The sequence below is a fragment of the Centropristis striata genome, chromosome 7 (assembly GCF_030273125.1).
Source record: "Centropristis striata isolate RG_2023a ecotype Rhode Island chromosome 7, C.striata_1.0, whole genome shotgun sequence".
NCBI lineage: Eukaryota > Metazoa > Chordata > Actinopteri > Perciformes > Serranidae > Centropristis > Centropristis striata.
This window is the reverse complement of record NC_081523.1, coordinates 35,121,826-35,139,804: the sequence shown is the minus strand read 5'-3', so window position 1 is coordinate 35,139,804 and position 17,979 is coordinate 35,121,826. Positions and strand designations below refer to the sequence as shown.

Genomic DNA, 17,979 nt, shown 5'->3' with positions numbered 1-17,979 from the left:
TTCCCCTCGGGGATAAATAAAGTAATTTTGATTAGATTTTTTAACGCCCTGCACTCAGGTTCTTTACCGCGCCGCACAAAGGTTATTTACCGCCCTGCACCCTGGTTCTTTACCACATGGAATATTGACTTCAGTCTACAAACACCGACGAAGAAACAAACATTTGTTGTCGTACCTTTGCCGATGACCAGGCCGCACTTGTCGGCGGGGATGGTGTAGGTCACTTCCTGTAGCGGTCCAGGAGAACCCATAGTCCAATCACCACGACCTCTGACCCTGCCGCCCCGCAGGGCGGAGCCAAAACCGTCACGCTCCTACAAACACACACACACGATTAAGAGGAGCACAAGGACAGTCTGTGTGTGTGTGTGTGTTTGAGTCTGTGTGTGTGTGTGTGTGTGTGTGTGAGTTACCTGTGCGGTCTGGATGAGCTCGTTGATCAGGTGTACGGCGTGCTGACAGCGGTCTGGCTGACCCATCACCATGGCAACACGCTCTGGACTGATGCCATCATCTGAAGGACACAAAGAGGTCAAAGGTCACGTTTATCAGGATTATACCATCAAACATACTGGTTTTAAACTGGATCACATGTTTTAATCCATTTCAATCTGGATATCGTTGACAAAAAAACTTCTTAAACTGGATTATAGTGCTCCAAACGTATTATGTTATCTATATTTACTGGACCAGTTTTTAAATGGATTTTAATATGAACTGACTCTTGTCGCTTGTAGAACCTGATAATGTAATAAATTCCCAATAATGTAATAACCCTGATAATGTAATAAAAATCTGCACTTGAGTCCACTGAAAATGTAATAAAACCTGATAATGTAACAACTTCCCGATAATGTAATAAAGTGCATTTCCCAATAATGTAATATACTTTTTACCAATAATGTAATAAAGTATAACATTAATGGGAGGTTATTGCATTATCAGGTTAGCCTTCATTTCGCAAGTCCTGATAATGTAATAATTCCCCAATATTGTAATAATTTAACAGCAGACCACCCATTACTTGAGTTCAAGTGGTGATACTGTGTAGGCAACACTAGCTGAAGGGCTCTAGCGCCACCAACAGGTCAAAGTTGAATGTTTATTAACTTTTGACCCGTTCGTCCGTTTTTACATTATCAGGTTCTACAAGACTCCTTTTCAAGTGGCTAAGTCTAAGTCTAATATGCTTTATTCTGGTGTGAACTGAATTCAATGTAAAAATGAACGGGGTTTTAAAACTTTATTCTGGATTTCCTGTGTAAAACACTCTTTAAACTGGAATTTAATAGTGCAAATAAATCAGAATTATATCAGTGTGAACAAACTAGTTTTAAACAGGATTATACGGATGTTATCAGACCAGTTTGAACTGGATTACTTGTGTAAACAGACCAGGTTTAACCTGGTTTATTTTACTGGAATTAATCAGTTAAATCTGAATTATATTGGTGTAGACGGACCAGTTTAAACTGGATTATACTGATGTTAACAGACCAGATTTAATCTGGTGTAAATATACCAGTTTAACATAAATATGTTTGTTGTAAAATTAGTTTTAAACTGGTTTCCTGGTGTAAACGGACCAGATTAAACTGGGTTCTCGATGTAAACGGAGCAGTTTAAACTGGTTTCCTGGTGTAAAAGGAGCCGTTTAAACTGGTTTCCTGGTGTAAACGGACCTGCTTTAAACTGGATCCGGACTCCTGCATCGTTCTGGATCTTCTTGATCATCTCTCCGTTCCTGCCGATCACGATGCCGACGGCGAATCGGGGCACGGGGACCTGCAGAGAGACGGACTAGACATGAATGTACCTTTTAAATAGTGATTCACATGGACCCTTAGAATGCTAACGGCTAACACATGCTAACGGTGCGTTTGTTTGTGTGTGCCGTACGTCCAAGTTGGTTCCTCCCAGACGGGCGCTGAAGTCGTTGCGTCCTGACCTGAAGTCTCCGTCCTTCTCTCTGATCACCTCCAGCACCAGCTCCCTCGCCGCCTGCAGGAGGAGAGAGGAGGTAAACATCTGATACTTCTGTTTACTCTTTTACTTTTACTAATACTTTTATGTTTTGGATATTTTTGTGTAAAAATCATGTAAAATCTCATAAAGTAAGTAGTCATAACATAATGGTGCAATGAACTGTTCCCCACTGTTTTATGAGATAAAACATCTAATAAATAAATAAAAAATAAATAATAATAGTAATAATAATAATATTATTAAGACCTGTCAGAATTAAATAAATCTGACTTTTTAATAAATATTATGACCTTAAATTCTGCTCAGGTGTTACCTGCACTTTGTACGGGTCTCCAGAGATGCGAAGAGGTTTATCTGCTCCTGTCGGCATCGGCCCGTCCTGAATCATCATCATCTTCACTCCTGCTCGCTCCTGGCGACAACAACAAAATCAGACACCTCACACACACACACACAGGTCAGCCGGCTGCAGCAGGTGTGTGTGTGTGTGTTTACCTGCAGCTGTTTGATCGTGTCTCCTCCTCGGCCTATCACCAGCCCCACCTTACTGGCCGGGATCAGCATCTCCTGCACGGAGGCTCCGCCCTCTCCGTCTCCGTGAAAACCGGGTCCGTTTCTGCAACGATCCACGATCTGGACCAGCAGACGCTTCGCCTGCCTGGAACACAAACACACACACACGTACACACACACACACCAGGTGAGCAGCAGGTGGAGGTGAGCAGCTGATGTCAGTCAGGTGAAGACAGTTTCACAAACTCACTCGATGCTCTCTGGAGTTCCAGTCAGGGAACAGGGCCGCTCCATCAGCCCGCCGCTGTCTGCAAACAGACATACAAACACACAGACACACAAACATAAGTGTGTGCACACTGAGTACATTTTAATATGTTAAAAACATATTGTTGTATTAATGGCGCCAAACAGTTACACATGGCATCAACAAACATGGCAGAAAACTGATTTCAATCGTGAACAGCAGCTGCACCAGACTCCATTGAGAAAACCATCGTCTTAACAGCAGTGTTTTTGTGTTCCTGCAGACAGACCTGACAAAGCATCAATTCAGACCGTTTCCACATCAGCATCATGTTGGAGTTATTTCAGCATCATTTAGATCCCTTTATTCACATTAAATCTCTTTGAGATGCATTAGTGCTTAACCAGCATGTTTTTAGATATGAGAAGCAGACAGACTCACCAGCAGCGATCTGGATTTTGCAGCCAGACTCCAACTGGATCCTGGTGATCTGTTCACCTCCTCTTCCAATAACTGCAGGAGGACAAGAGGACAGACAGTCGAGGTTAAGATTAAACAGTTTATTATCAAGTCTGGTTAAAATGCTGCTGGTCAGGTCTAAGGTTCAAGCTCAGCTGAAAAGGGTCGAGGTAAAGTAGAAGGAAAGTCCTCTGTCTGTTCCAAACATTTCAGTTTCAGGTGAAAATGGTTCTGGCTCTGGTTAAGGGTTTAGGTTAGCAGAAGAGGGTTTAGGTGAAATATTAAAGAGTCAAGGCTCAGTCTAAAGGTTATTTATTGGGTAAAGTTTCCACCGCAAGTAAAAATGTTCTGAAAAAGATCTTTATCACTTGACAAAATTCTAACAGGTAAAAAAAGTTTCAGGTTCTAGTAGAAGTTAAAGGTTTTGAGTTACAGTGGCTTGCAAAAGTATTCATCCCCCTTGGATGTTTCACCCTTTTGTTGCTTTTAAACATGAAATCATGGTCAATATAATTTGGCCTTGTTAAAAAGAATTTGCAAAAAACCCCCCAAATATCAAAGTGAAAACAGATTTTTACAAAATAGTATCAATTAATTAAAAATATATCAGGTAAAATAAATGATTGCATAAGTATTCATCCCCTTTAAAGCAACTGAACTAATTCAACAGAGGTCCAGCTAGTTGATGCAGCAGAGTCACAGTTGGTGAAATGGAGATAACTTGAGTACAGTTGATGTTTGTCAAGTGATCATTGTATAACTATGAACTATGTAAAAATCTGTTTTCACTTTGATATTAAAGAGGGTTTTTTTTTTGCAAATTCTTTTTAAAAAGTCCAAATTATATTGACCATGATTTCATATATAAAAGCAACAAAAGGGTGAAACATCCAAGGGGGATGAATACTTTTGCAAGCCACTGTATATGACAGATTGCAGATATTAAGTCAGGTGAAAAGGTTCTTGCTCAGGAAAAAGGTTCTTTATGAGGGAAAATGTTCCACCACAAGTGAAAATGTTCGAAGGAAACACTCCTCATCAACCGTGACGGTTCAATGTCAGATAACAGAAATCTAAGATCTTGCAAGGTTCTATGACAGGTAAAAGGTTCTAGTGGAGCTGGTGACAGTCTAGTTCAGGTTAAAAGTTCTAGTAAAGCTGATGAAATGAAATGGTAAAGGTTCTAGGTCAGAGGAAAGGATCTAGGTAAACTTAAATACTCTGTCAGATTTGACATTCTAGGTCTGGTGCAAACATTTCTGATTTAGGTAAAAAACATGGGTTCTGCTTAGGTTAAAGGATCAGGGCCAAGGAAAAATGTTCTACGACATTAAAAGCCTACATGTGATATGAAGGTTCTAGGTTGGGTGAGAAGGTTCGAGGTGAAAGGAAAAGGAAAAGGATTTTTATAGGAAAAATGTTCCACCTCAAGTTAAAAATTTAAGGAAAGACACCATGTTAGTTGGAAAGTTCCATCTCGGGTAAAAAAGAAACAAACAAGGACAGGTTCAAGGTTCTCTGTAAGGTTCTCCAGCTGAGGTCGAAGGTTCTATTGAAAGCTCAGGCTGCTCGGGCAAGTTTAGAGTTACAACAGGTGAGTGGTTTGTGTCAGGTTGTGGATTAAAAGTCAGAACAAACACAAAAGAGATGAAATGTTATGATCAGCTACAATCTGATTGGTCGACAGCAGCAGGACATCCTGAGAGGTCAGAGGTCATACTCACTGAAGCCGACCATCCTGTCAGGGACCTTGTAATCCTCTGTGATTACCCTGCAGAAACACACAGACACACACACATTAACATCCCGCTCAGTGTGTGTGTGTGGATGGCTGCAGGAGAACAGATCTATAAACACTTATCTTCAGTTACAGCCCGACACACTGAGCTCTATTTGCAAACAAGAATATGATGCTGATGTGTGTGTGTCATTATCACCCTGCTGGGAGAGTGAGTGAGTGAGTGAGTGAGTGAGTGAGTGTGTGTGTGTGTGTGTGTGTGTGTGTGTGTGTGTGTGTGCATGTGTGTGAGAGATCAATAAGCACTGCTGATCGTACCTTTGATGCCCCATGGCTGCAAGCTGGTTACCTACTGAGAGACACAAAATAAAATATATATAATATATATAATTTCAACATGATTCACAAAAGTGTACAGAATTCTGTCACAATATTTTATTTAAAATCAGGATTTTGACAAATATTCTGTCCTGAACCCCAACGAGCCAATTCAGGGCGTTTTTTTACTCTTTCGCGTTCTCCTCTCTGTGTCCTCTTATTTCACTTGAATATATAAAATCTCTATAAATTAGAGCCTCTCCTGTCCTCTCCTCTCTGCTCTGTGTAAATAGATTTTCAGTGAATATTTGCCATGTGACCGTTTGTCTCAGCAGAATCAATCATGTCTTCACAGTGTCTCTGGGGAGCAGAATTTAATGTTTTTAACAGGATCTGTTTAGTGCAAACCCTTTATTTGAAATGACACATGTAGTATAAAGAGATTCTGACACAAATATCAACACTTAACACAAGCTTTGGTCACTTTTTATAATGGAAAAGTTTGTAACCGATGATCCATTCAAGAACGCCCGGAAAGTTCACACTCTGACAATAATGCCAGTTTTTACAGTTACTGTTTATGATAAATGTCTATGATAAGGTCTATGATTTTAGTGTATTCTAAAGAATATAAACATTTTAAATCTCTTTTCAGGGTTCAGAGGGTAAAAAAAACATATTGCGATTTCAATAAAATGATGCAGCAGGTATCATTAGCAGCAGCCTTAAACTGGTTCCAAAGTTTCCAATAGAAAACTTTTGGTTTAAATGGTTCTAGTTCAGGTTAAAGGTTTTCCAACACTTCAGGTAGCAAAGTTGATGCTGATTTATATTGGTATATTTGTAGATGAGTGATAAATGAATGCAGTGGCTCACCTCCGTCCTCTCCGGGTCGTTTCTGTCCGGGGTAGTACAGCGAAGGCTCCACGCCGCCTGACGAGCTGTTGAGGTGAGACATGGCTTCTCCGCCCATCTTACCCACCATCTGAGGAGAAGAACATCATTAAACATTATACAAACAAAGTGTCACACTGTCTGACAATTCCATAAATGATAGCAGAAAATAAAGAAGAAACAGGAAAAAAATAAACATCATTAGTGTTCACTTTCACTCAGTTTCTGACTATTAAAAGAAAAAGAATTATGTGCAACATTTTCCGCATTATATATTGTTTTAAAATAGTTTTCACAACAGTAGATACACAGACACAAGAGAGAGCAAAAGGAGTGACGCATTTCAGTAGAGGTGTGAATCAGCATATCGGCCCCACCTTACGATTTTATTGCGATTTTAAGCATTTTGCAATATGGTACAGTATTGATACAATACACAGTCATGGAAAATAGTATTACAATGAAATTATTCATTTTAATGCCTGGTACAACTAAAGGTACATTTGTTTGGACAAATATAATGATAAAAACAAAAATAAGTTTATTTCAGAGCTGATATCTAGACATTTTCCATGGTTTTCCTGATAATAACCAAAACCATGGAAAATGTCTAGATACCACCAACACATACAGAGTCCTCACTGACCCCAGGGAGCTAAAATGCTAACATGCTAACTGACTTCAGGGTTTAAGAACTGTCAATCAATCAAACTTTATTTATATAGCGCTTTTCATACATATAAATGCAACTGAAAGTGCTTTACAAAACTCTGGCACCTGGATCAGATTCGGGCTGGGCGATATATAGATATAAAAGATATACCAATATATTTTCAAATGTAATATGGAATTAGACCATATTGCATATATTGATATAGTTCAGAAAAAAAATATTTATAAATGCTGCCCTTACTAGGGTTTGTCATATTTAGTTATTTTGTAATGTTAAAAGATAAGTCTTTTTTATTTCATAGGCTATTTTTATTTAAGATCTTTTTTTTTACCTTAATGTGCACTTTATGGAGCTTTGATTTTTTTTAAAAAGGTTCTCCTGTTATACAGGATTTATGTCCACTTAAATAAACGGATTCAATAAAACTTGTGACATGTCATATCTGACTCTGAACATTTGCTCTCACTTTGCAATAAAAACGGGATATATATCATATATCGATATTCAGCCTAAATATATTGGGATGTGACTTTTGGTCCATATCGCCCAGCCCTAGATCAGACTGATGTGGTCTCGAACAGGTGAGGAGCTCTAAAGCTGCGTCCTTTGTGTCACAGATGAATGTTACAGTTTCTCCTGAAGGTCAGTTATTATCTCCACGTCACTCTGACCACACATATGATCCTGAACTCTGACACCTGTTCACCTTTGACAGCAGAACTGAAACATAGCGGCTGCAGGATCTAAATCTCAACATGAGCTTCTGTTATATTAAAATCATCAAACCAAGCGCTCCCAACGTCTCCATGACAACTAAACACCTGGTCAATAACTACCACTCAACCAATCAACCACCTATTTAGGCCTGTCACGATAATTACCATATCAACTTATCGTTCAATATAGAAAAATGGACACAATATTTTTTTTCTGGACTCAATACATTTTCATTTAAATGTGTGACTTTTTGTGTTTTTAGCATTTAAAGTAGGATGCAAATGTTTGACAGGCAGCATGAACTGCCGAAAATAACCTATATTTCCCAGGCAGCCATTCCAGCTGTTTATCCGGGGCCGGGTCACGAGGGCAGCAGGCTAAGCAGGGTATTCCAGACGTCCCTCTCCCCAGCCACAACGTTCAGCTCCTCCTGGGGGACCCCGAGGCGTTCCCAGGCCAGGAGAGAGATATAATCCCTCCACCGTGTTCTGGGTCTTCCCCGGGGCCTCCTACCAGTTGGACGTGCCCGGAACACCTCTCATGGGAAGAGCCCGGGAGGCATTCTTACCAGATGCCCAAACCACCTCAACTGGCTCATTTCCACGCAAAGGAGCAGCGGCGCTACTCCGAGCTCCCTCCGGATGTCTGAGCTCCTCACCCTATCTCTAAGACTGAGCCCAGCCGCCCTACGGAGGAAACTCATTTCAGCCGCTTATATCCGCGATCTTGTTCTTTTGGTCACTACCCAAAGCTCATGACCATAGGTGAGGGTTGGAACATAAATGGACCGGTTAATCGAGAGCAATCTTTGCCTTCAGGCTCAGCTCCTTCTTTACCACAACGGTCCGGTACAACACCCGCATTACTGCTGACGCTGCACCGAACCGCCTGTCCATCTCACGCTCGGTTCTAGACTCACTCGTGAACAATAGCCCAAGGTACTTGAGCTCCCTCGCTTGAGGCAGTACCTCTCTCCCCACCCAGAGGGGGCAGTCCATCGTTTTCCGGCAGAGAACTATGGCCTCAGACTTGGAGGTGCTGACTCTCATCCCAACCGCTTCGCACTCGGCTGCAAACCGCCCCAGTGAGTGCTGGAGGTCCCAGTCTGATGAAGCCAAAAGAACCATATCATCCGCAAAAAGCAGAGATGCAATTCTTAGGTCACCAAACCGAATCCCTTCCTCCCCCCGGCTGTGCCTCGAGATCCTGTCCATGAAGACTACGAACAGAATCGGAGACAAAGGGCAACCCTGGCGGAGGCCAACACCCACTGGGAACATGTTTCACGTTGTGCCGAGTATGTGGACACAGCTCTCACTTTGGTTATGTAGGGACCGGACACCAGTACCCCCCACAAGACTCTCCGAGGGACACGTAGTAAGCCTTCTCCAAGTCCACAAAACACATGAAGACTGGATGAGCAAACTCCTATGACCCCTCCAGAAGTCTCACAAGGGTAAAGAGGTGGACCGTTGTTCCACGGCCAGGACGGAAGCCACATTGTTCCTCCTGAATCTGAGGTTCGACAATCGGCCGGAGCCTCCTTTCCAGCACCCTGCAGTAGACTTTCCCGGGGAGGCTGAGCAGTGTGATTGCCCCGTAATTGGAACACACACACTCCGGTCTTTCTTTTCTACATTTCAACTCCAATGTTAAATATTCTCAAGACTTAAAAATGTATTGCTCTGGAAAAGGATGGACTTATGCTCTAATAGTTATAAAACTAAAACATCGATACAACAATACTGTCGTTTATTGGATAGTTTCTGGGAAAATATATCGTCCTAAAAATGTGTTATGGTGACAGGCCTACACATGTTACGTCTCATCTCATTATAAATGTAGTCACTGACTCCACTGGTCCTTTTCTCTCTAGTTTAATGAAACTAATATAAAAATTCATAAAAATGTCATAATTCTTATGTTTGAGAAGGACGAGGTTCAAACTTTTAGTTCATTAATCAGTTTAACAGTCGACAGAACAAAAATCTTTTTATGGGCAAAACAGTGAAATAAACGGAGCAGATTTTCATGATGCTAAATATTTAGTTTTCTATCACACTAAAACTCTAAAAATTATAAATATAGTGAGATCAAGTTAATTTAGCGTTATTATTCAGTGATTTTGTGCAGAACTGAATTTAAAAAAACGTCTTTTCAACTGTGGATTTAAATATAATCAAACGAAGCTAACAAACACTGAAACTCTAACTCTGATTACGGACAGAAACATGTGAGTCCAGCTGCTCTGAGAGAAAGGTCAAAGGTCACCGCTGTGAAGCAGCCAGAAAGTCAATTGAAACATTTTAATCTCATCGACTTCTGAGTTCAGACTGAAAGACAATTTAAGGAGTCTGATGCTCGTTTAGAAGAGCGGCTGTCCGTCGCTAACAGAGCTAGCACTAGCACTAGCCTCAACCGCTCAAGTTCTGTACATGTGCTGGTTGCAAAAACCAAGATGGCGACTGACAACATGCAGAACTGGAAGCAACAAACCAGCAGGAGACTACGCCCACCATTAGGGCTGGGCGGTATATAGTAGGGGTGGGCGATATGGCCTTAAAAGAATATCATGATATTTCAGGGTATTTGCGATAACGATATTTTTGACAATATTACAAAATACTGAATATATAGAAATTATTTTCTTTAGTCTGTATAAATAAAAAATGTACAACAAAATAAAAATCAACCCTTAATCTAATCTAATATATATATATATATATATATATATATATATATATATATATATATATATATGTAAACTGCAAATCTCAACAGTTGCCAAATACAAAGAATTTTCTCTTGACTCTTGAGTATTTGCAAACAATAAATAACCATTTAGAGGGGAAATATGTAAATTTTTAAGTAAAATGCATCAATCTCGTCCACTTTGAAAGCTAAATGTGACCAAACACGTCACACAACTTTTTCACAGTCAACAGGGCTTTGCACTAGGACATAAAACAGCCAGACAGTGTTGAAAAATAGCTGGCTAGGGGAGTCTGGGGGCATGGCCCCCTGGGGAATTTTTGTTTCATAAAAGGCATTTTATTTTGACAGTTTCTTGTTTCTTGTTTCTGTGCTGGATTTAACACATTGTGCTCTTATTTTGGAAGCTGCATGTGTTCAGCGACAGGAAGTAATAGTAGCTTTTTGGGATAAACACAACTTTATTGTTAGCTAATGTTAGCTCGCCGCTAAAGAACGACATGTAGTAGCGTGTTGGGACCGTTTGGACCACCGATGGTCCGGACAGGTTGATAGGATTTAGTTTGGCGTGTGCAGACACACACGGAGAGATGATGTGGGGACGGGACTGATACAGACAGGTATCAACATTAGCTTGGCATTTAATGTGTGTTTAAGTGTGTGAATGCGCCTCATTTCTCGGAGGAGGACGGAGAGGTGGGCAGGGTTTTGACTGACTGACGGGTGACAAGACACTGAGGAGCAACACAACGCAAAATAACTTTATATTATGAACAGTGTAGATATACTTTCAGTAGCTTGAAATGTGACGTTAGTGCAGCACATTAGACTCACATGAGCTGCCACAGTCTAGGTCATTAATGGGAAATCCTTACACCACTACGTCAAGAAGTAGGAATGTTGCCAATATTAGGGGTGGGCGATATGGCCCTAAAAGATTATCAAGATATTTTTTATTTTTGCGATAACGATATTCTTGACGATATTAAAAAATACTGAAAAATATATAGAAAATTATTTTGTAGTCTGTATAAATAAATAAAAAACAATCCTAAATCTAAATGTAGTGTAAATTGCAAATATCAACAGTTGCCAAATACAACAAAATTATTCTTGATTCTTGAGTATTAGCAATTTAAAAAAAATGACCATCTAGGGTCCGGGGGCCCCCCTGGGAGAAATTTTTGTACATTTTATAGTACAATGTGATCAATCTCGTCCACTTCGAGAGCTTAATGTGAGCAAACACCTCACATAACATTTTTTACAGTCAACAGGGCTTTCCACTAGGACATGGAGCAGCCAGATAGTGATGAAAAATAGCTGGCTAGGGGGGTCCGAGGGCATTCCCTCTGGATAATTTTTTTTCATAAAAGCCCAAATTTGGTGGCCTCTCACAGATTCTAATGCCACTATTCCATCATATAGACTGATCTTAATCATTGCCTATTTTAATTAATTATTGTAAAGGAGAATAAAGGTTCTTGTATGTTTTATTTAAGGCATCTTATTTTGACAGTCTTCTTGTAAATTCTGTGGTGGATTCTGTACTTTTATTTTGAAAGCTGCATTGTTCAGCAACAGGAATTGTTAGCTTACATTAGCTCGCGGCTAACGAACGGCATAATGCAACAGCGTGTTCAGACCGTTTGGATTTCTGACGGCCCGGACAGATTGATAGTATTTAGTTTGGCGCGCAGACGCACAGAGAGATGACGTGGGGATGGGACTGATACAGACAGGTTGGCACGGCGGCTTGCTGTATTCAGCGTGTGTTTAAGTGTGTGAATGCGCATGCATGTCTTGGAGGAGGACGCAGAGGTGCGGGTCGGGTGACAGACAGTCTGCTGAGCAGAGAGACAACACAAAATAACTTTATATTATGAATAGTGTAGATATACTTTCAGTAGCTTGAAATGTGACGTTAGTGCAGCACATGAGACTATGGTGGACCGCTACGGTGTAGGTCATTAATGGGAAACCCTTACGGCACTACGTCAAGAAGTAGGAATGTTGTGAATATCATGATATGCATTTTTTTTACCCATAAAAAATTCTACTGGTATAATCGTGAACGATATGATATGGCACACCCCTAGCCAATATCATGACATGCATTTTCTTTTTTTTTTACAATATGACGATACAATATGGCACAACCCTTCCCGGTTCGTCCTGCGACAGGACGACGAGGCACATCGTAATGTCAAAGCTGAAATTCTGTTTACTACTACAATCAATTTGACGTGAGAAACTGTTTGGTCCCGACACTGACCGCAGTGAAGGTCATCTTAATATTGAATAAATGTCACTGGACTGCTACTCCAATCAGACCTGGAGGAATTATGGCTGACGATACCACATCACACTCGCAGTTGTAAATGTACATACTGCACTTTTGTTATTTTGTTACATGTACAGCCAAAAAGGCAATGTCAAGTATTTGACACTTTATTTCAACATGCGGTTTACATGATGTTCTTGAACTGATTCTTGACATGAACTAACCGCTACACATGAATCCGATACAATCTTTTCCTTGATTCCATGTTCTGTCGTGACTTCATGCGTTTAATACCACATAAACAAACGCAAAAGTACCGAAAATTGGTACCGTTGAGTACCGATACGATTCCCGGTACAGTATCGGTTCAAATGTGAAAGGTACCCATCTCTACTCTGGATCCTCCACTAAAGAAAATGAGTTCTCAGTAAGAAAAATTGCATTTCACATCATTTAGCAACATTATTATAACCACATACTAGAGGTGGGGGAAATAATCAACATAGTATAGTAATATTTTTCGTGGCAAAATTAGCGTTAATTTAGTGTCAGTATTTTCACCATTTATTTCACTTTTAGTAATATACTGGAGACTCTGGTATCATATGAAACTAAAAGATCTAATGAATCTATAAGCTCCAAATGTCAGGATATTGTGTCGAGAAGTTGTCGAACTAACGCTGCAAAGTTACGATGGTTTCAGCTACATGCCGAAGACACTGGAACCAGGTATGTGACTCCGTCGCCACGTTATTTCAGACACAGCCGCTTCAAAGCTATTCACAGCAGTGAAGCTTAAAGTTGAGGAAGGTTTGAGAAAATGCTGCAATTTTTGGTTTCCATACATGTTTGATATCAACTGAATACTTTGTTGGTCAGTCTGTGGGTTTGACTCATTGTGGACAAATAAAAAGACTGAAGTGAGATGAATACACTGAGAATTTTTTCTTATTTGACAAAACAATTCTTGATTGAATTTAATTTTGTGGACACAAAATGCAGTTAAACAGTTAAATCCCAATATATTGTATCAATACTCACAATACTGCAAAATGTTTAAAATCACAATAATATCGTATTGTGACTCAAGCATCGGGATAAAATCGTATGAGGGGGCCTCTGGGGATTTACACCTCTACCACATGTGTAAAAACATTTGGATGAGCCAGAGCAGATACAAAATAAACTAACCCTTATAAAACTGCAAGCATCAGATCTGAGTGTTAGTGCTGATTCTCTGCACAATAAAGAAATACTGAAGTCACAACTCACTCAAACTCACTTTAAATCGCCTCGTTTCTGCTGTTTATGACGATGACAGACTGAATTATTGCAATACATTCCTGAGAACTATTACAAACATGCAGAATACTTCCTGAACCGAGCCGTCCCTTTAATATGTCCAACTAAGCGTCTCATCGAGCAGACGGAGTGTGTGCAGCTGGATGTTAGACAGTCACACACACTGACAGATAATATAAAGAGACAGAATAAGGCAGCTGTAGGAGCCAGAGAGAGTGTGTGTGTGAAACCTGTGTGTCTCAGTCTACCTGTGTGTGTGTGTCCTCTATAGGAGCAGACACACCTCCGGCCGGCTGTATATGGCCGTGGGGCTGTTGCATAACGCAGCCTAGTTTCTAACCAACTTACAGTAAACAGCAGCTATAAGGGAGGAGGGAGGAGGAGGGGGGTCCGACTCAGATCAACTGTTGGACAGCGGGTCAGAGACCTGTCCCCCTCGGCCTGCTGGGGACAGGCTCGGTCCTGGGGGGGGGGGGACACAGAGTGGACATGATGTCCTCCTCGGTGGTTTTACACCGTGTTTCTGTCTCAACAGGTTGTCTCCCTCAGTGACACGTGTGGCCAAACTTCTGTCCTGCTCCCCCCCACACGCAAACTCTCCCCCTCCTCCTCCCCCCCGGTCCCACTGCGCTCCCCTCCGGCTGACAGCTCCACAAAGTCCCCCTAAACTCAGTCCCGGAGCGTGTCAGCCCGGATAAAGTGTCCCGAACCGGCCAAGAGTCCAACTCCGAGGAGCTTTCCGAGCTAGTTAGCATGCTACCTAACGAGTGTGTGTGTGTGTGTGTGTGTGTGTGAGAGAGAGTGTGTGTGTGTGTGTGTGTGTGAGTGCATAAGTTAGGAGTTAGCAGCGGAGACAACACGGGCGAATCCGAATAAAAGTGCTTTGGCTCGACCCAAACGGGCCGGGCGGGCCGTGTGCGGAGCCCCGGGGGGGTCGTTACCTGCCGGGCCCTCTGGAGAACGTCGGCCAGGCCGTCAGACTTGAGCCCCGGCTGGTTGATCGAGGCCTGTCCCTGTACCAGCTCCGCCATCATAGCGCCACTGTTAGCCGTTAGCTGTTAGCTGTTAGCAGGATTAGCTCAGGCTGCTAACTGTGCTGAGGCTGCCGTCAGAGAGCGGACAGAGGCGGGAGGAGGTCTCACTGCGACCCGGATCCCCGGGACCGGGAGGAAGCAACGCTCTGCCCCGGGGCTCCGGAGCAGCAGGGGTTAAAAATACACTTCAGTATTATTATTCATTCAGGTATTATAATTGTTGTTGTTTTTTACTTTATTTTTAATTATTAACTTTTGTTTTTTATTTGTTTGTTACTTATTATTATTATTAATAATAATAATATTATTATAATCATATTATTATTATTATTTATAGTAATGACATAAACTATATATTGTTATTATTGTTATTATATTCATTTACTGATATTATCTTCATTTTATTTTATGTTGTATTTTTATTTTATTTTTATTAACTTTTGTTTATTTGTTTATGTTACTTGTTATTATAAATATTAGTTGTTATTATTCTCATTATATTATTATTATATTGATACTATTTACATTTATTTTATTTATATATTTTTATTTTATTATTATAGTTATTATTTACTATTCTTAGAATGTAATTTTATGTTGTATTTTTACTTTATTTTTTAATATGAACTTTTGTTCTTTATTTTTTATGACACCTATTAATATTGGTTATTATTATATTATTATTATAAGTAGTATTTATAGAATTTAGAAGAAGAATTTAGGTTTATTTAGGTTATTATGGGGTTTAATTATTAACTTTAGTTTTTATTTCTTTGTTACTTACTATTATTTTATCTGTTTATTATTATTATATTCTTATTCTTATTATATTCTATATTGCGGGGGGTAAAATCTAAAAACCAACCTGCATGTAATACAAGTATTAAAGATTTAAATAGATTGAAAATATAAACAACAAAAGCACTCAGTTTATTATACTTTTTTTTTTTTACATTTTACATTTTTACATTTCTATCCATTTTTACTTATCTTTTTATTATTTATGTTTAGTTATTTTAGTTCTATTTATCAAGGTGTTTTTAATTAAAAACAAGATCAGATTACACACGCACACATTAGGGTTAATGATTTATTTTTCAATTTTTTGGTTTATTTAGGTTATTATTTCATATTAATGTATCTTTTTAGGGTTCTTAAATCATAACTCATATATTTATAATTTAAATGTATTTAGTGTGTTATTTTTATTAATTTAACTTTTTTACATAATAGGGTGATTTATTAATAATCAGTAATGAAATCAATTAAAACGTGTTAATTATCATGTAACTGAATAAATGAAATCTTTCGCTGTGTTGTGGTGTTTTTATTCCCTTCAGTAACTCAGTTGAAGCTAAAACCTGTCCCCACCACGTGACTTCCTGTGTCTCTGCGCAGCCGCGTGTTTTTCTGCCGCGGAGTGGATCCTCTTCAACCCACGATCTCTGCAGCGGCTCAGCTGTTCCTGCTCCGTTTCCGCTTCCGCATTCAGTCACGTGCTGCGACCAGCTCCACAGGTGGACAGGAACTTTAGAAGGAGGAGGAGGAGGAGAAGAGGAAGAAGTAGACGAAGAAGAAGAAGAAGAAGAGATCGATCAGTTTGATCAGTCGGATCGATCAGAGTTTAGATCAGCTGATGATCATAAAAAATAAACTTTTATTAAAGTAGAACTTAAGACTGCTGCAAGTTACTGTGAAGGTGAAATTATGTAATAACTAAATTTATCAATAAATATTCAAATTAACTTTAAAACTGTATATACTTTTGTATATACATAAATAATAAATATGTATTATAACAGCCTGAAAATATCTGTACAGGAGAATTCTCCTGCTTGTTATAAAAGTATCAAATTGTTAAATAGATTTAAAATATAAACAATAAAAGCACTCAGGATGCAGAATAGTCAGTACAGGAGTATTGTGAGAAATTAAAAAGAAATAATAATTAAAAACTAAAGCAGAAATAAACTGTCAAAATCAACCTACATCCTACATGTTATAAAAGTATTAAATATATTTAAAATACAAACAATAAAAGCACTCATTATGCAGAATATGTATTATATTATTATGATTATTATTATTAAAAGTATCCAATGCAGACAAAACTCAAAATTATTTGTATTAGAAAGCAACTAAAATGTTTATAAATGTAAATGTATAAATAAATATACTGAAATAAACAACAGGCTGAAAATATCAGTACAGGAATATTGTGCAAAATAATAATAATAATAATAATAATAATAATAATAAAATACTAACGCAAGTAATTAAATAATTAAATATACTTAAAATTCAAACAATAAAAGCACTCAATATGCAGAATAACATACATATAATTGAATTTAAAGCATTAAAAGTAGACGTATCTAATGCAGACGGAGAAAATCCAAAATATCAAAATTATTCAGTAAAAACCTGATGCAGGAAGTTAAGAGATGTTTGAATCACATCTCTTTTTTGTTAATTTTACGTCTTTTGGTCATTTTACATCTTTTTTTTTTGGTAAAACTGTAGGAACTAAACTGTGGAAGCTCCATCTCAACCTATGATCTCAACGTGGAGCAGTGAGGAAACACTGGAGGCAGGTTAGAAATTAATTAGATAAAATAAATAAAAATAAAGTAAGGTAAGATAAAAGAAAAAAGAAAAAGTAAGTAATAATAATAAAGATACTAACAATAAAAAGTAATAAAGCTAGATAAAAGATTAAAATAATAAATAAATAATATGAAAAAGTAAAGCATGATAAAATGTATATATAAAAATAGACTAATAAATAACAGCAAATAAATAAAAGAAAAATGTTGCAACACTAAGATGCATGAGCAGAAAAATATTTTAAATGGTTCAAGAAAAAGCCAAATTAAAAAGATAAGTCTTAAATTGGCTCTTAAAAATATGAAAATATGAACCGAGCGCAGTCTGATAAAATCCTGTGGTAAACTCTGGTTCTAAAGCTTGTTTTGCAGCTGAGCGTCAAGTGTTTTTATACTTTCTAAATTGGTGATTGATATTTACACATGCACAACATCCAGGGAATAAATAACCCTTTCCTTGCTGCTGAAAAAAATCCTACAGGAAACGCTGCACATT

The 17,979-nt window shown here is 38.8% G+C and overlaps 1 protein-coding gene across 5 annotated transcripts in view; it reads right to left on the bottom strand.

The window, feature by feature from the left end:
• The window catches only part of LOC131974284 (far upstream element-binding protein 3-like), a 30,762-nt gene extending 15,840 nt beyond the window's left edge, over nucleotides 1-14,922 (bottom strand). For 2 of the 5 annotated variants that reach the window (XM_059336522.1, XM_059336525.1), the window contains exons 1-12: nucleotides 14,785-14,922; nucleotides 6,138-6,246; nucleotides 5,262-5,295; nucleotides 4,930-4,976; nucleotides 3,188-3,259; nucleotides 2,750-2,807; nucleotides 2,482-2,644; nucleotides 2,300-2,398; nucleotides 1,900-2,001; nucleotides 1,683-1,800; nucleotides 414-514; nucleotides 176-314 (exon numbers count right to left, since the gene is read on the bottom strand). In XM_059336522.1, coding sequence (XP_059192505.1) covers nucleotides 176-314; nucleotides 414-514; nucleotides 1,683-1,800; nucleotides 1,900-2,001; nucleotides 2,300-2,398; nucleotides 2,482-2,644; nucleotides 2,750-2,807; nucleotides 3,188-3,259; nucleotides 4,930-4,976; nucleotides 5,262-5,295; nucleotides 6,138-6,246; nucleotides 14,785-14,877 — 1,135 coding nt within the window. In that variant the 5' untranslated portion in view covers nucleotides 14,878-14,922. The remainder of the gene's footprint in view (nucleotides 1-175; nucleotides 315-413; nucleotides 515-1,682; nucleotides 1,801-1,899; nucleotides 2,002-2,299; nucleotides 2,399-2,481; nucleotides 2,645-2,749; nucleotides 2,808-3,187; nucleotides 3,260-4,929; nucleotides 4,977-5,261; nucleotides 5,296-6,137; nucleotides 6,247-14,784) is intronic. The other 3 variants (XM_059336524.1, XM_059336526.1, XM_059336523.1) reach the window with 2 other exon arrangements.
• Between the last annotated feature and the right edge of the window lie 3,057 nt (nucleotides 14,923-17,979).